The sequence below is a fragment of the Leptinotarsa decemlineata genome, unplaced genomic scaffold (assembly GCF_025532065.1).
Source record: "Leptinotarsa decemlineata unplaced genomic scaffold, Ldec_3_MD MMD2_tig00004677_RagTag_RagTag, whole genome shotgun sequence".
In the NCBI taxonomy this organism is placed as follows: Eukaryota; Metazoa; Arthropoda; class Insecta; order Coleoptera; family Chrysomelidae; genus Leptinotarsa; species Leptinotarsa decemlineata.
The window spans coordinates 116,851-137,059 of NW_027412610.1; the positions used below are offsets into that span (position 1 = coordinate 116,851).

The 20,209-nt window shown below is 32.2% G+C and overlaps 1 protein-coding gene across 7 annotated transcripts in view; it reads left to right on the forward strand.

Annotated features, from left to right (window-relative positions):
• gro (TLE family member transcriptional corepressor groucho) overlaps positions 1-20,209 on the forward strand; it is a 217,689-nt gene that overhangs the window by 46,030 nt on the left and 151,450 nt on the right. For all 7 annotated transcript variants that reach the window (XM_074179212.1, XM_074179213.1, XM_074179215.1 and 4 more), the window contains exon 3: positions 2,651-2,714. In XM_074179212.1, the coding sequence (XP_074035313.1) occupies positions 2,651-2,714 (64 nt within the window). The remainder of the gene's footprint in view (positions 1-2,650; positions 2,715-20,209) is intronic.

Here is a 20,209-nt window from a genome sequence, read left to right on the forward strand (position 1 = left end):
GGTTTGAAACCCACGGACTTTGAACGACGACTTGAATTCATTGCTTGTATTCAGGTAATATCACATGAAAGTCCTAACATATTCAGTCAAATTTTGTGGAGCGATGAATCGCGATTCCACAATAATGGAGTTGTGAATCGACATAACAGTCACTATTGGTCTCAAGAAAATCCCCACTGGGTCCACGAAAGTAATTTTCAAACTACTTGAGGTATTAATGTATGGTGTGGATTGTTCAATGGCCGCATCATAGGACCTTACTTTTTCAATGAAAATCTCAATGGATTTCGATATTTACATTTTCTAGAAAATGATTTGATCCAGTTGATGGAAGATATTCCCATAGCAGAACGACAAGGAATTTGGTGGCAACAAGATGGTGCTCCTCCTCACAATTCACAGGTTGTTACTGAATATCTGGATAGAACGTACCCAAATAGATGGATTGGTAATAAGGGTCCAATTCGGTGGCCGGCTCGTTCCCCAGATTTATCACCGCTTGATTTTTTCCTATGGGGTTATTTAAAAGATATTGTTTTCACTACTCCCCCTTTGAATGTGGATGATCTGAAAATGAAAATTCGACTAGCGTGCAGTGATATTACGCCTGATATTATAAGAGCGACTTGTACGAGAGAAGTGATTCGACGTTTCGAAGCCTGTATAATATAAAATGGGCATCATTTTGAACAATTTTTATGACTTATTTCTAGGTACCTACCATTCTTATGAAATGATTTATCAAGTTATATTATTTACATTGTTATTAATTAAAGATTTGTTTTCGAATACACCTCTTTCAATTTCGGAATTGTTTCATATTCAAAATGATTCCTGACTGAATTCCACAACTAAAAATTGAAACCATTACTTCGAACACCCAAAATTTTGACTAATTTTCATGTGATCTGATGCAGAGAGAATAATTGTATGAGATATTTTCAAAAATAATAGTCGTTCTCAAGACTTTACATTTTAAGCAATAACTCAACAACGCCGTAACCGAATTTCAAAAACCAAACATGAAATGATATCAGAATTTAACGTAGCATCTGAATATGTAATGATATACAGGGCGTTCTATTTTAAAAAATGGAATTTTGGTCTGTAGCACCTACACCAAACACCCTGTATATTTAAAAGTTATACCAAAATATAGCTCTCATGAACTCCTAAAACTTTTGTATGAAACATTTTTGTGTATCTCCTTCAACAAACCAGATATTGCCTGTCACATAAAATGTGGGACACCCGGTATATATATATATATATATATATATATATATATATATATATATATATATACCGTATATAATCAAACAAGATACTAACTACAGAGATACGATTACCCCACAGGAGAAACTATTGATTACACTCAGGTGAGGTATATGAAATTGAATGACTATATTGAAAAAGTAACATTTTAATGAATAGGAAACAATGAAATACAAAACAATTTCTACATTAAAGTTCTGTAAGAGAGCGTGGTTTGTCATGACCATCTGACATGTCAGGTGAAAAAGTCTACAAATATGTTTGTACAGGTGTTGGTTGCTCTCCATATTCTCTTGTTGAAAAAGAGTGACGTGAATGAGTGTAAACATTGGACTGAGTTGAGTAGTTGGAATGAACAGGACTAGGAGTTGGTATTGGTACCATCATAGTGTTATTTGGGGATGGCCCGTCACACAAAAGTTCATCTAGAAGCTCGAGTGTTCTTTTTTGAACTGTCTCTTGTTATAGTCAGTTAATTTTGCTAGATCTGGAAGCAAACTTGGTGGAAAATGGAGATCTGGATTAGGCTTCTCTATCTCTGAATTGGTTTTTGAGGTTTTCGACTTGACATATTCCATAAAACACTTATCAGCTTCATTAAGGGTAGTTGTAGAAACTTCTCGCCGCTTCTCAGAAGGTCCAATGCCTGCAGAATTCGAACATTGCGCTTGAGTTTGTGGATTTTTTTCTTGGGACGTTCTATATATATATATATATATATATATATATATATATATATATATATATATATATATATATATATATATATATATGAAATCTAGAAAGGTTAATGCAGTCAAGCTGCTGGAAAATAATTCCATGAAAATCAAAAAATGAATAGATAAGTACTTTTTGATCATCCCCATATTGATTTCAATTTAAGAGCCACCGGTAGACAACTGTTTCAGCCTATTGGGCATCGTCAGTACCGGGCAGGCGGTCCTCGATTGAAGACAAAATGAGAAAAACCAAGAAAATACTTGATAAAAATAGCCTGCCTGGTACTGACGATGCCCAATAGGCTGGTGGCTCTTAAATTGAAATCAATATGGGAATGATCAAGGAGTACTTATCTATTTATATATATATATATATATATATATATATATATATATATATATATATATATTTAATTGCCAATTTAAAATTTTTTGGATACCTCTCAAAACTGTTTTCAAGAGAGAATAAAAATTGGTTTCAAGTGTGATAAAGTATACATGATCTTTAGCACCTAAGACATAGAAAAACTTCTCGAATCCTTCTTGTTGAGTTTCTCCTTTAATTTAATTTTGAAGAGTTGCAAATGTCAATCTTATTAGAAGTATTTTTTTATCTTGGCAAATGCAGCATATAATCATAATAATTTCTGTTTCAGATTGAAATTAGAATGCGAGAAATTAGCTAGCGAGAAGACTGAAATGCAACGGCACTACGTCATGGTAAGTCGAATAAAAAAAAAACTAATTTCTATAATCATGTCGCCTCAATTAATCGGTAACAATGCTGCTATTTAGTTGAAATTGTACTGTTTTTCATTACATTCCAGTTTTCAATTAACCTTGAGGGAGTGGCGGTACCACTATGATTGTAGGAATCTAGTAGAGTTAGCCTTTCCTATTTGATTTGAATGATTGTTTTCATTTTAAAAACGATTGGTCAGTGCCCATTTATAACGTTCGTATTGTTGAGTACCTAAGTGAAAGTCTTCTGTTCAAATAATAAAAATGATATCACAAATTATAATGTATGTCAAATTAAGAAACACTATATAAATGTAGTATTATAAAATTTCATACGCGCAGGCACACACACGCACGTACGCACACGCGCGCGCGCAAACACACATAGACACACACACACACACACACAACCGTAACGCAAATGCGTCAAATAATTGTTAAGGTGTGCCGCCGATTGGCTCTGGAAATGCTTTGGAATGTGCGAAGAATATTTCGAACACAATTTTCATTATTGTATGGGCGCATGCAGTCATCAGTTTGAACTGCGAGTCCGTGTTGCGTACATAATTTTTTCGACAACTGTGTGTAACACAAACACATTTTAATTCGTTTTGGAATAAATAACGAAATTGGAACAGAAGATTGGTACCAATAGAAATATTCCAAATTCTTTGCATATTTAAATGCCTTTTGTGAATCAAGAAGGTAATGTTTTAGTTCCACAGTGATTGTTTTCATCTGTATATTTTGTAAAGTTTTTGGGAATTTCAATTATGTTAGTGAGTGCAACATTGGTAGCCTTCCAGTCACTGTGTCTCTTCAAATATGTGAAGTTTGAGGAATGCTATGGCCTGTGTAATCTTGAGAAGTTGGTAAATTTAAAAATTATGCGGTCCTGCGATTCCTAATACAAGATTCTCACAACTATGGATGGTATCCATAGGCTGAATCAAACATTTTCCTTTTTTGTCATTCACGAATCTGTTTTATGTGGAGTACGCGATAGCCGTGAAGATAAATATTGGCTATATACAATAGCAGGTTATCTTTCCCAATTACCACAAAAGTTGTATGTGTTTTGAAATTTAGTATTTCAACAAGCAACATGTCTTCCCTGTCGTTCATCAGATTAATTTACATTTTTGTTTGTTCTTCCCGTCTACACGCATCGGCTAACCTAATAATTGAGTTGATACTTTTATATCCTATAATCGTAATATTTCATTTTAAATTATCATTAGCATCAGAAATATTTCATCATTTGCTTTCCTAATTAATTTGTTAATCTGCTCGCTGCTGAAGACTTTTGATTTCTTTACTTATTAACCAACATTCTTCCTTTTAATAAATACGATAACCTTTGGAAAGGTGGCTATATTTACATTTTCCTTCACTGAAATGGTACTTTTCAACAACATATTTTTGCGCCAAAATTACATCTACTGTAATAGTTTTGCATTCTGTCATATCCATCAATTTCGAAAATAAATCATTAACGTTTTCGTACCTGGATTTTGATCGTTCAGGCAATAATTCTGCTGTAGCAGCAGCAGCTGCATTATAATTTCGTAAGGCATATTTTCAAACACACTTTTGCTGATGCTATCCATAGTTTATTGCGATAATTACGAACAAAAACCATAATAGTCATCTTTATTTTCATCAGGCTGGAAATTTTTTCCCTTACCCTTTCAACTGAGATTCGTCAGGAGGACGAATGGTTCATAAAGTAAGGTAAGTTTATTTTGCAACCTTTCCAAAATGGAGAGGTTTGACGGCGCGGTTTGTCCCCAATCACCTGAAGCATACATGATGACAGGATTGAACATCGTGTTGTATAGTAAAATCTTATTTTTAAGATTGAGTTTTGAATTTCTATTGACCAGAGCATAGAGTTTAGCTATCCTCATCTGCACTTTGCTCTTGATATAATCAATGTGATTTGCCCAGGTGAGTCGGCGGTCTACCCAAAGACCTAGGTACTTGACTCGCGTTTGCCAATCGATCTCCCTGCCTGAAATTGTGACCCTTGTGTCTGGAGAAACTTTACGTCTCCCCAAGTCTATTGCCTGAGTCTTTTCCGGATTCACTCGAATCGTCCAGTGAAGGTACCAGCGTTCGAGGTCGTCCAATGTGCGTTGCATGTAGACGACCGCCAACGCCCGACCCATGGAAGAAGCAAGGAGAGCCGTATCATCGGCGTAAAGGGAAACCTTTACCGAAACCGAAACCGTCAACTGCATTTATGGAGTGTTGCGTTTTCTAAAATGTTGACGTAGTTCCTGATAACGGCTGTATTTCGTTTTCATTTGACCATCCTATATATAATTGATACCTGAAAAAGAGGGACGTGTCTTTTCCTGAGTCAATATTCTGAGCTAACATTCAGAGTCATTTTTCACATGTCACATATTTGACTGTAGCTGATATTTTGATATATCAACTATCAGCTTCAAGAATTATATTCGAAAGAATAAGCCACTATTAGAAACAGGTTAAAACTTTCTTTATATTTGGATAGTTGGCACACGATATTTGGCAACCGATACTGTGAATTTTTAAGTTGGATTTTCATAGAAGTTCTCAACTTGTCAAATTTCCGCTGATTGAAGTATAATGTAGAAATTATTTCTCTTCGTAGAACTTATGGAAAATGTTTGTGCAAATGGACAAAAATTTAGCTATTTGGTTCATCTGGACGAAATTGGAAAAGGGATTGAAGGTGCAAATGATGGAAATCCAGTTACTCAAATTGAGAATAGAAATGTAATTAACAAAAAAAAGATAAAAATCATAACTGTTGCTGATTGAAAATGTAGTTCATACATGTTGTTGATGTTGAAAATAATGAAATTTCTGTAGTGCATTTTTTCAATTTTTGCTTTGAAATGGACATGATGATGATGATAAAACTTCATTATCTAAAAAGTGTTGAGTGCAAAAAGTTTAACACAAAATAAAATTGAAAATTATATCAAATACAAATTGACAAGTCAACTCAAAACTCATATTAGAATTTGTCACAGTAAAGTTTATTTTGGTGGAAATAATTCTTCATTTGAAAGTTACTCTTTCTGATTTTCGAAAATTGATCATATTTCTTAAATTCGTCATGCCAGTTAATAAGTATTTTTTTGATTTCAAACATAATTTTTTGTCCAAGCTTTCATTGGTGAATGTGTATTTCATTTGTTTGTCGAATATTGTAAATGGTAATTCCATTTGATATTTCAATGTTCACCTTTGGAAAGCGGAAAAATAATAAAGTAATATTGTGCTAATGACATTTCAATTCAATATTAAGAAACTGAACTTTATCCATGAAACAAACAAAGTAACACAAACAAAGATAGATGCGTGATCAAAGCATGATCACCACGCAAATTTGCAACTTTTGGGTAAAATAAACAAGTCTCCTTTCGCTGGCTAATCAGATTTAACTGCAATCGGCTGGCAGAGTTCATGTTACAGTGTGGGAGTGGTCAGTTACGTTTTAACGCCTTTGGTGTGTACATATACGGTATTTTAAATTTCAGAAATTTCAAAATGTCAAGTACTGATACGGTTGAAAAAACTGTTAATTTGTGTCCCTACACTTCACACCACTCTGTAGAAGCAGCCTTGCCTGGGAGATCTCGTGCACTACGCATGATAATGTTTTGGAGCACTCTGTTGTTTAGATACACAGAGTATAGAACACCATAAATATCTAATATTGAAATCGTTGCCACTTCCAAACTGGTAGTTTAATCTTATAATTAATGTTTGTTGAACCCCAATAAATAGAAACTATAGGTATATCTACAGGTGAAGAAAAGAGAAATAAAAAGTGGTTTGCAGTGGTCTTGTGATTTTGCCCTACATATGTATCTGACAGCCCTTTTTTGTAGAACGACTACTGAATTTAGTAGTTGCTGACTACCAAATCCCCAAAAGGCAATTCCATATCTCGAGTGCGATTCTACCAAGGAAAAATACACAGTTCTGGCTGAAGATTGATTGAGTTCGTTAGAAACAACTCGAACTGCATAGCAGCCAGATGCTATTTTTGCATAAATTTGTTATATGCTCATCAAATTTTAATTTATCATCTATAAATACCCCTAAAAATTTTGTGTGAGTTTTGTTAACTATAGCGTGATTTTCTATAAGTCGTCAAAATTGAGTTTGAAGTAAAATATGTTTGTTTTATTTGTGTTGAAACATAAGGAGTTTGAATCGCACCACTGTTTAACCCTATAGAGATCTAGGGTTATGTCTCTGAGATTATCTTCATTTGCCCCACGCCAAAAGATCGCGGTGTCATCCGCAAAAAGTGTGAACTTTCCTTTAATATTAATGGTTACCAGATCATTCAGATAAAGCAGAAAAAGAATAGGACCCAGAACCGAACCTTGTGGTACACCTGATGAATTATTCTTAATATGTTATGTATTTCCTTGAAGTTTCACTAACTGCTTCCTGCCTGTTAGATAACTGTAAAGCCAGTTATATGACAATCCTCTAAAGCCATAGCACTGAAGTTTAAATAATAGTGTTTCATGGTTCACGCAGTCGAACGCTTTTGAGAAATCACAGAATACTGCCCCAATAGATTCTTTATTATTTAAACCAATATATACATCTTCTAGAAAAGAGAAGATTGCATCGCTTGTGTTTTTATGGCTTTGGAATCCATATTGAGATTCGCATAGTATGTTATGATTACTTAAAAAGTTGAGCATTCTCTTTTTAACCAGTTTTTCAATTATTTTTGAGATTGTCGGAAACAATGATGTAGGCCGGAAGTTTGATAGATCATTCATTTCACCACCTTTATGAAGCGGAATGACTATCGCTAGTTTCAGACATGTAGGAAATCTGCCAGAATGAAATGATTCATTAATGGCCTCAACAAGAGTATTCAAAGCGTATTCTGGGAGATTTTCTAAAACTTTAATTGGTATTTCATCATAACCAGATGATGTTTTGTTCTTTATTTCATTTATAGTTTGCTTCAGTTCGTATATGTCTGTATCAAATAGGTGAAAGTTATCTGGAATATTTATATTTTTTATAAACTCGGTTGGATGGATGGTCGGTTGTAATTCTGATGTTATTTTTTGTGCTATCGTACAGTAGAAGTTGTTTAACACATTAGGATTTATATCCGCATTAGTAGGCAATATATTACCTTTTCCACGTAATTTATTTATTATAGCCCAGTTATCTTTTGCTTTATTTTCAGCCATGTATATGTATGTATTGTATTGATATGATATGAAAGTTTCATCAATTATGAATTTTTCAATAGTATGTAGTGGTCTTAAGTTTATTGCCGATTTTTTTATACCTTGGGTTATCCAGGGCTATTTTTCTTTATTTTTAATTTTGATCTTTTTCATTGGAGAACATTTTTCGAATATATCTCTCAGGTAGTTTTGAAAAATGTTAACTGAATCATCAAAGTTCATAACATTTGCCCGTGGTGTTATATTCCATAGGTTTCTAAATGATTCGTAGTTCGCCTTGCTATATATTCGTCCGTATCTATATTTACTTCTTTCATTCACTGTTTGGAGTGACATTTCGAAGATGAGAGCTTCATGGTCTGAAAGTGCTGCGGGAACATTACAGCTAATATTCTGTTTTTCCAAATTTGAGCAGATATAGTCAATGATAGTGGCTGAATACATGGTTATTCTTGTAATTACTGTTACAAAATACTAATAAGCACCCTCATCTAATAAATATTCCTATTAATTTCGAGAATAATTATTTTTTGCCTGAAATATTACGTCCAAATGAGATTTGTCGGCAGATCCCTGTAAATTTTCTGTTCAACAGAAGGTTTTCGAGATAAAGGCCTGCATTGTTGCATTTTGTTGTTTGGACGTAGATTACACGCCTGTCCGTCAGTATGGGGGAGAGTTCAGAATTGCTAGGGATGGCGTTGAGTTGAAGAGGGTAATGTGCCTCTCGACACGGCTGGGGTCAGTTTTAACACAAACGTGAATTTGAATAAGGGCTTTATAGATTCACCGATAAATGGTCGCTGATTTGGTTACAATAATAAGTGGACGAATATAGACATTTATAATGGGCTGTCCTGTATGTTGAAGAGAGACATAGTATAAGCTAGCTCTAGTAGAACCACTCTGCAATTTAAAATTTATTTGAGTATATTCACATTTTTTGACCTGCATTTAATGAATGTATCTTGAATTCAGATAGCTAACATTTTTGGACTCGAACTTAGCCATAATAATTATAGATTTATTATAGGCCCCTCTTCTGAGTACATATGGCTCAACTTTGCAATTTCAGTTATTCGATTATAATCGACAAGTTAAACGGTTGTTTATGAATGAACTATCCATCAAACAAATCGATATCCACTTATCAGGTAAGAACATATCCACAGAAAGTTTTGCGGATATAGAAATACAATAGTTAAACTCGGTTCAAGAGTAGTAATCTTGGATATAAATTATTGATTTTTATGTTGAGATTCTTACCCGCTAAGTGGATATTGTTTATAAAAATAAACTATATTAATATATCAGACTAATATTATATTCTCCATTCAAAAGAAAGTTGAATTTTAATTTCTGTTTCAATTTTAAGTACAGTACAATTTCAGAATCCAAAACAGTTTTTATTGACGTTAAGGTCGTACAAACTTGTGATACGAATATTTATTCTTTTACATTTAACTTATTTCGAATTCATCGTTTTTATATAAAGGTTGGTTAGTTTATTTTCGATCTTTTCTTTGTCTTCTGAAATACTAAGTAAGTATTTTTGTTTCCATAACAATGTCCTTAACTCGAATAGAATTTAGTCTATTCGTATAATGAAAGTTAAATTTAATAATATATAACATTATATTGAATACATTTACATAGTAATCATTCACTGTTTCATATTAAGTATAGTAGGTTATTATAAACTATCACAAGTAGAAACACACTAGCTTTTCATATCACATATATTCCAATTTCATATTGGCATCATCACTTCAAGTACATATTTCAATTGAAAAACCATCAATACTGTTGACATCACCAGAAGTTCACTTTCATGAATGTTGGCAGAGATATCAGAGCTGTTACTTTCGAGAATCTTAAATGAAGCACCAACACTAGCAAATCCATCATAATTACATGTGATTCTTTGAATCATTTCTCTTTTTTTGTAAATGGTAATTCGTATTCGAATGACAGGTATTGACTCCTTTGTTAAATGATAATCTAAGCTAGATATATTTTCAGGAACACATTGGTTTTCTAAAACAAAAAATTATATCAATCGATGATGAAACGATATTTTTTCATGAACTACACCTTACGATTTGATCTTCACAAACTTTATTTTAAAAAAATATACCAGGGCATGAATTTGGATGTTTAACAAGATTAAAATTGCATATAAAACAGGTAATACGTTGAGAAAGTCGGTTAAAAATAATAAAAACGAAACATCCAAATTCGAGAAGTCAGAAGTATATAAATTAAGATGTGGAACTTGTTCTAAGGTATATATGTGTCAAACTGGCAGAACATTTAGGAATCGCATACAAAAACAGCATATGAGCTATGTAAATGAGAAAACAAATTCAACATATTGAAATCATTTTTAGAAGAAAATCAAATCTTTAACGGAGATTTTGAAATGTTACACTTAGAAAATAAAAGTTTGAAGCTTAATTATCTGGAAGCAATGGAAACTAATAAACTTAATTCACTGAATGGCCAATTGGATGGATCACCATTACTGAACATGTTTTCTAAAAATCCGACATTGTATTTATTATTGATGTATAGAATTGAATATGCTCTAGGTAATTATGATCGAAGAAGTACCTAATTAGATTAGAATTATCAGACTCACTTATGATTACGTGGGGTATATGAAAGTTGTAGTATATAATAGAATTAACTTTCAGTATGTCATTCACTACGAAAAAGCTACTATGATAGCGAAACATGTCATGATATAAATTTAACGGGTATATTTTTAGGATTGCTTTTTGGGAAAGAAAGTTTTGGCCTTCTACTTCTCCATCTTGATATATTGATTGATATTGAAATGTGGGAATATTTCTTTCTGTGGAAGATTACCATATTTTTTGTATCAAGATGTTCTGATACATTTTTTGAAAATAGAGTTTGTGAAGTTGAGGGTTTGTACTGGAACCTCTGGCGTAAAATTATTGAAAAATACTATTGAAAACACTTTGAGAAAAAAAATTATGGTCTCTTAACGCATCCACAGGTGATCATTATGACCAAATTTTACTACTATTTTAGTGTTTTTATATGCTAGTGGCCTAACTACTACTTGTTATTGTTCCTAGGCTAAACTACCTTTTTTTTTCAATACCTCTGATTTGTTATGTATTTCCTTTATGTTAGTGACTATCTCTAATATTTATGTTTTTCATTTAGAATTATTACGTATAAGACCACATTAAAGTCTGTTGGAAATAGGACCTTTGTCGCTATTCATAGAACTCATTCCGCACTTTTCGATTTCCAAGCTTTCGAAGGCATCCAGGAACCTGTTGTCATGTACTGGTCTCAACAATTTTAAACATTTATCACTTACACCTACTTTGGTCGTTCTCCATGGCATGTTGAGCAACACTAGATTTCTCCGGTCAATGAAACCGAACATGCGAAACATGTTTCTTGTAACGAGCTAATATAGTCCTATTAGTTTCACCAACATATTTTTTATCACAATCCTCGCAGTTTATTTCGTAAATCCCATCCTTTTCTTTTTCCAACTTACTAGTGAACCCATGAGAGATACAAAATCATTATTTTCTGATGAATATTCAATATATTCATAGGTCATTTTCACTGTTATGATAAACACCAACTTTCAATATAACATGCATGTGGTGGTACAAAGACATGGAAAAAAAATTAGTGATATCATTTTTAAAGCTCTTCATCTTCAAAACCAAAGGCTCAGCTGACTCTCAATAATGTCTATATGATTTGTTGGTGACTATTTTCATTAGTATATTGGTTGTCATTTTCAATAAATGTTTTTCACATTCAATTGTCTTCAATTGTCAATTGTCTCCAATTGTCTTTTTTGGAAAATCTTTTCGATAAACACTATCTCTCTCCGCTATCAAGTAGGTATTTATATCTTAGCCACCATGCACCATGATTATTCCATCGAGAATAGTTCTAGTTTTACTTGAAAACGATCGACATAATAATAACGCATTTGTGGTTATCTTATGTTTCGTATTAAAATATTTTTATGTATAGACTGCAGTGGAAGCTGGAGGCAATAATTTCAGAATTTCAAAGTTTCGAAAATATATGTGAACACTGTATACTAAATGAACATGTATCCACAAATTGAATACTTCTTCGGAATGTTTTCATCTCTAAAAATAATACAATATACATACAAATAAACATATACGTTGTGCCCTTATTTAAAACGGCCACCGTCAACAAGCTGAACGCCATGCGAGTGTAGATGGTTGCCGTCTTCACTTGTATCATATAAAGAAATAAGGACTCTTCTCGTGGCTGCGGATGTGGGGGCGGCGGGATGAAAGAGGCTTTAAAGGAAAGGGGAGCGGTTGACAGAGGTATAATAGACGAACCGAGGAGAAAAGATAACCGGGGATCTGATAAGATTTGTGTCAGTTATAATTCTGCGGAGAGAAAAAGACGGAGAGATGGTTAGAGGTGGCAGTAACAGGGCGGATTGGAGGGCGCACGATGAGGTTACGAACGTGACTCGATTTTCAATCCTATCAAATAAGGTTATTATATGAAAATAATATTACTCATCTGGAAATACATGTGGGACGTTCTTCTGTTCGGAAGTGTCATAAAAGGTTTTTTTCCAACATTTTATGAGATCAATTATTTGAAAAGGTTGCTGTTTGTTAGTTCATTTTAGCATTCTATGATTTTAGTACCATAATATCAATGCCATTTGATTTCAGTAATGAAAAATCGTTTTCGTATATCGATTACATGAAACATTTTTCTTGACAGGGTTTCCGAAAGCTATTGTACTTAATAGAGGGCAATCCTCAAAAGAAAAACGTTTTCAGGAAAGTAATTACATTCTTTGAACTCATGTAATAGAATGATGGGGGTGGGGCTGAATATTTGAACTTGTACTAATCACAACATAGTATAAAAAAACAAAGTTGCTTCCCGCTTTCTGTCCTGTGAAACTACGCAACGGATTTTGATGCGGGGTTTTTAATAGATAGAGTTATTCAAGAGGAAAGTTGATACTTATATAACATGCATAATACAGGGTCTTTCACGACGAGCGTTCGTTAGGAATATATGGAGAACGATTCAAAATGAAAACTTGAAATTTTGTGGTAGAAGCTTTTACAAAATGGCCTTCTCAACTAAAATATTTTCAACTTCCGGTCTCTTTCCGTTATACCGGAATTTGAGGGCAACTTCCTTATTTCAAATGGAACACCCTGTATTTTACTACATTTTTGAATTTCTCAGCACATTTTAGGCCCACTTTGTAAAACAATGCCTATACCCAAATTTGCTAGTTTTCGAGATATTAATTTTTTTCTGAAAGTCGTCGAAATTTCCACCTAAAACATAACATCGAGAAAACTGATGAAACACGATTTTTTCAAATGGAAACCATACACTATTCTATTATTTTTGTATACTATCCATACTGATATCGAATACGGTGATTTTATTTTGTTTATATTTTTAAAGGTTAGATTTTACTTTAATTTTAGAATTTAACTTAATTTCTTTATATTCAAAAAATATTGTGGTTCATTTCAACAGATGTTCAAACACATCGCCATTTCGTTCTGAACAAGAATATATTCTTTTTTGCATACCACTATTTGTAGCTTTCTGTATGGAGTCAGGTATCTAATTATTGAAAGCTCTCAGAACCATTCGTTTCATGTTTTCTTTACCACAACAACCCAGCAATGGTATCAGTACTATGTGCAGGGGCTCCATCCATCTGATACCATAACTTGAAACGGTATTGTTCAAAAACATGCCGTATGGATTCACCAACCACATTCCTAATTATATGCGAATATCTATCGCTATTCAAATTCTCTTCATAAAGATATAGCGCAAAAAACATAAAAACTTGGTGAATCCGGAAGTTGCGCTGGCAAACGAGCTTTGGATATTCTGCTGCCCAAAAATTCTCGGCAAATTTGGCTTCATCTGTCCATATCATGTTCTTCATAAACTCAGGGTCCTCCTGTATCTTGATGAGAAATCATTCGCAGAATTCCACTCGTGCAGGTAAGCCGTGAGGTTTCAGATTTTGAACCTGGTGATATTTAAAGGGACGCCACTTATGTTTGATTAAAATCCGGTTTATTGACGAACATGAAATTCGATGTGACTTTTCTGCGTCTTTCAACAAATTTTCTGGATAGGCCAAAACTACAATTTCGATGTCCTCATTGCTTAGGAGTGTTTTTTTTTTGTTGATGACAGACGAAAAAGATCCGAAATCACGGCAGTTTCTTAAAAGTCTTCTCAGAATATTTTTATTGGGTCTGTGTAGATTTGGAAATCTTTCTGCAAAAACACGACAAGTTATGTCCATTATCTTATTGCATTCACCATAAATGATTATTAAATTCAGGAAATATTCATTAGAATACCACACAAATAGAAAACTACGAAATACACCTCAATTTATCGCATCAAATTTTGACATATTTGTTGAAACTTCATTTGTTTTCAAAGCTTCCTTGGTTTGGTATTGCTTCCAATGATTTATATTTTAAATATGAATATGAAAAAATCGTCTTTCATCAGTTTTCTCGATGTTATGTTTTAGGTGGAAATTTCGACCACCCTGTAAATTATTTTCGAAAATTCGATGGATCTGTTCATGACTTGATGCTTAAGGTATGATTCTGTGAAATTTTACATTTTCAGCTGTTACTGTCTATGAGTTATGCTTTTTTCGGAGTGGTGCTGTAACAGTCAAATTTTTCAGAAAAAAATTAGTATCTCGAAAACTAACAAATTTGGGTATAGGCATTGTTTTACAAAGTGGGCCTATAATGTGCTGAGAAATTCAAAAATGTAATAAAATACAGGGTGTTTCATTTGAAATAAGGAAGTTGCCCTCAACTTCCGGTATAACGGAAAGACACCGGAAGTTGAAAATATTTTTGTTGAGAAGGCCATTTTGTAAAACCCACTACCATAAAATTTCAAGTTTTTATTTTGAATCGTTCTCACGCTCGCCGTGAAAGACCCTGTATAGTAGAGAAACACTCGTAATTTCAGAGGTTTTTAATGTGATGACGTAAATAAACACCTTTTTAGAGCTTACGTTGCAATCGCTGGCTTTGAAAAAAAATGCAGTTGAATATTTTCGAAAAATTCCTTCAGTTTTTGTCGTATGTGTCGGAGGTAATCACCGATTTAAAAAAACACATGTGAAGTCGCCGGTGGGGGAATAAGAGCTCAAAATAAGGCTTAAATTCTCAATATAAGCCATAGCCCATAGCCCATAGTTGAAAAACATTTTCGAAAATTCATTTCGGCTTTTATCGCTTGTATTTGAAGTAAATATTTAATTCAAACGAGGAGCAAAAAATTGTTCAACAGCGTCATGAAAAAGCCTGAAATAAGCCTAAAATTATTGCAAGATCAAAATTTACAAAAAGTGAAATGATTTCGGTTCGGTTCTGTCAGAGTAACGGTAAAGCTAGCTGAACCCACTGTTACTTGAAAACCCAAAACAACTCGGCAATAGACGGAATAGAAGCCCAAAATGAACATTGAATTATGACGTAATCTGATTTAAAAAAAATGTTTGTTTTTTCCAAATGTTTTTTATTTTGAACCAATCGATACTGGCTGGGCGGCAAAAATTGCAAATTGTTTCGAAATCATTTATCTTTAACACTAATATTAATACCATATTTTCAATTGGAAACGTTTTTACTTTTGCATTTTTCAGGAAACATATTTTTAGCATATTAAGGCTCCGTATATTTTAAAAAAGTGAACCGATTTTTAAAAGGGAAGCAGCAATGTGCAGGGAATGGAACGTTATTTTCAATGCGGTATTACTCGACTCTTATTCTCATTTTTAGAAAATAGAGATTTACACACCCGATTAGAAAGTGAGATTGTTTTGAAATGATTTTTACGTCAAAACTGGTTTCTTACAAACAAACTTGATGTGTTTTTGAGTCATAGTTTTAGGCTCCCATTTCTCCTTATCGCCGATTTTCTGTTTTTTTAAATCAATGATTTTTGCTAGGTTTACCATTAAGCTGGCAGATTCAAATCGAAATTCTTCATTTTTCTGAAAGGCTTATTATATTGATTTTTTTTGCTTTGCGTTTGCGTTAAATATTGAGGTGAATTGTTTGAAGGTGGTTGACAATGTTTCGTGGTGTATTTCATCAGTTCGGACTTCCATTGTCTGATATAATATAAATTGATTTGAAATCCCTGAAAAAAAATTAAAAAGATTAACTGAAAATGACAATTTTATCAAACAAAAAACTGAAATTACAAAGAAATAACATACAAGCAACAACCAAAAAAATAAAAAATAAAACATTGAAATAATAATAAAAGCTGAAAATTAAAAAAATTAAAAATAAAAATTAAAAGATTCCAAACCAAGTTACGTCAAGACGTTTCGATTGTTAGTATCCACAATCGTCTTCGGGTGATAACTGGACTTATTCCTCCGAGATCTGACTATAGTTCATTCGAGGGCTTTCACCTGGATTTCGATAACAGTATATTATTTTCGAAGAGGTGTTGAAATTCCATCCGGATAAAAATCTGGCTGCTTTTGCAAGTTAATGTGGTGAAGTTGAAAGATATGGAGTTGAAAAATATTCCCTCGTGTTTACTTTGAATTTTTGAATTTTTTTTATACAAGTAATGGATCAATTGAAAAGAATTTCCACCGATAATGACGTTACTGAAAAGACAATCAGCTGATCGGAGTAATAGTATAATAATAATATATAAAGCCTAATATATGAAGCCTAATGCTTCATATTCAGTTAAGTTTGTGATTTTGAAGTTTGCAGTGTGTTCAGTTGTTCAGATGTAAATTTGTAATGTTTTTGATGCGATTATAATATTAGTGAAATAAATTACTTTCGCCAGAAAAGGAATTCTTCAGGATTGCTTACGATTCTCTATCGCAGCACGAATTTCAACTTAAATGTGTCAATTATGGTGATTGTTAGCTTAACAAATGAGTTTCAGTTGCTTATTTAAAAGAACGAACAGGCCACATTATCATATCATGAAGTAATTTCTTTGAAATTGTTTTTTATTACTAATGTTCATGACCGTCAATGAATAATTCAACACCTTTCAATGCAAAAATCGCCTTTACTAATGATCATCAACAGTTGTCTTGTGTCCTCAATTTCGATTTGAATATTACTAATAGTCTTCAAAAAAAAGGGTATTTTATCTCACTGTATCTATTAGAGACAAGTATCATTTCTTCATTGCAATATATCGTTTTGAAGTTCAATTAATACACTCTCGAACACTATCCTAACGGTGTGTTTCTGATTTTCTTCTGTATCTTCATTACTCTACCAGGATTAGAATATACAGAGTGAACCATCGAAAACAAACGAAGCTTTTAATAATACTGACGTTTTATCCCAACACCAAACCGTTATTTTCAACACCTAGACACGTGTTTCAATCAAAGGAAGATTAAACCACGCATAAGTTTAATCTTCCTCTTGAAAATGATCATTTTGTGATTGAAACACGTGTCAACGTCTTAAAAATAACGGTTTGGTGTTGGGATAAAACTCCAGTAATGTTCATTACCTACTAACCAACAAAAAGTTTTTCGAAAATTGCTAAATTTTAAACGATTTCAACTGAAAAGCTATTGGATCAATATAAGTGTTGAATTTGAATTCCATCGGAACAATGTGCAGTTTTGCAGTTTTTTCCTTCGAGCGTGTATAAAATTTTTGCTTGCAAAAATATTCAGATAGGCATACTTAGTCATAACCTTTGAAATTTGTCAGTAAAGGGATTCTCAATTTCGCAAAAGATGGAAGAAATTGAATATTTTTACGAAAGTAATGAATGTAAAAATTATATTGTTGAGAGCTATTTAACCATAGGCATCCTGATAGACAACTTTCTGAGTAAATGTTCGCGAATTGATGGTAAATATTTGCGATACTCGATCGCTTCAAAATAAAAAGATGCAGGGTAAAAATGTAATGACGTAATGACGCTATAGACGTGTCCGTATTGGGACAAATTGTAGTCGAATCAACAAGTTCAAAAACATGAAAAATAGAGATAAAGCTCCTAAAAATATGAGCGATAGCTCATTCGATTCGGAATCACCTTCAGAAAAATGTTTTTGAAGGATTTTGGTGCAGGTAAAAAATTGCAATTAATAAAATAAGATTTAAAAAAAATGATATCTAGATTTTCGTTAATAACTCAAAAAATATTAATATTTAAGCAATTTTGAAAAAAGGTCGTTAAAGAGGAGGAAATTTCCAATAAAAAAGTCCCGGCTTCCGAAACTCTATCTCCATCATTTATAATTTTAATTTGACGTTGAAAATAGGGTTCCGCGCGGCTGTTACGGCATGCGCGCGCTGCCGATAAAGAGAGTTCATCAAAAGAAATAATTTTTTCATAACATAAAATGTCATTTTAAAAATTTTAAAAAATCTAATATCTTTTCAACACTTGAATGAATCGAGTCTCGTAGGAAAAAAGTTTTATCACCTATTTTCAAAAAGTTATTCAATTGTTAAGTAACAAATTTTTTCCCAATCTCTGTTGGCATAAATAATGGGATAAAAGGTATGAATAATTGGCCTATAAATTTTAAACTTCGTGGAGTCCTTTTGATATATATACTTCATACGATCCTGCAATAAAAATTCATTAATTTGTTAATTATGATTTTTTATAACTATTGCAAAATGAAATATCCAAAAATTGTCGATACATTTTTTTTTGCAATTGCTATTTAGCTATGTCTGTTTTCACATTAAACAATGGCAGTTAATAACATAGGATATACATTTTTTACGTAATTTGTTTATCAAATTGTTTTAAACAAATAGAGAAATTCAATATTTTTGAAAAATTTTTTTTGCTATTTTGTTGCCTAGAGATAATTATGATTAACAAAAATGGTTTCCCAATTTTGATTTTTAATTTTTTAAAATCGATTTTTTTATATTTCAATTGTTTAAATAATGAGTTAAGAAATAATTTTCCTATAAAAATCAAAATTTACACTTTTAAATAGTTTGGAAAAAAATGTTTTTCCTTATTTAATTGTTAATTAATTTAACAAATATTGACCAACGTTATATTTTTTTCTGGAGCAGAAAAAAATTATAAAAACAGCTATATATAAAAAAATGCCATATTTGTTTTTTATTTATTATAATACTTTCTAGTATCATACGATACGGTAATTGTAGCGCCTACTTGACTTGTCAATTAAAAAATTAATATATCTTTTAAACTATTAGAGATACGATGAAGGGCATTCAAGTCTTTTTTATAGAGAATAAATTTCTTTCAAATAAATCTAAGATCAAGTTCGTATCTATTGTTTATTACATAAAACATGCATTTGTTTATAAAAATTCGGTATTTTTTTGACTTTTTCGTATTTTTTGTGATCTTTAACTTGTTAAAGTATGCAGATACAGCAATAAACTTAAGAACAATTTTGTTAAGTGATAAATTGCCTAACAAATAACTAATTAATCATTCTTTTATTGCTAACTGTTTTAACAAAATATTTACTGTTTTTGTGTTCAGTTGTTGTTATAAATCAAAAATTTTTTTGTGTATTTTATTTAAAACTGTTCCCGTTATATACTTAACAGTTTGATAGACTTCTCGTCGAGATTCATTTTTTCAATTTTTATTTGAAATTTCTTTCGTAAGAAAATGATTTTTTTGTGTCAAAGCATATAAGATATTTATAATATTGACCTTAAGTTCTTGAATAATAATAAAATTAATTCGATTATATATTTTTTATTTATTTTCATCTTTTACAGTATTGAAATTGTTTACGGTTTTCGTTTATATTTAACGTTTTCTTCTTTTTTTCAAGGTAGAAATTCAGGAACAACTTGGCTCGTTAACGTTGGAAGTTGGAGAGTCTTCTACCGTTTCTTCGATAGCATGATCTTCTTCTTCTGAATCAGTATCCTCAAATCCAAAGATTGATCGTTTGAATCTTTCATAAGCTAATCGTTTTGTATTTCCCTTTTCTGACTCTATTTCCGAAATATAATCAAAACCTTCATCTTCATCTTCATTGGCGTTTTCATTAAGTTCAACAAGGTCAGTAGCATTTGAACAGCTCTTCCCTTTACATTCCTTACATGCTCTAGTACACTTCATCCCAGCTTTTTTGCAACTACAAGTTTTGCTGCAATTTGAAGTTGAGCAACTTCAGTGTACTAG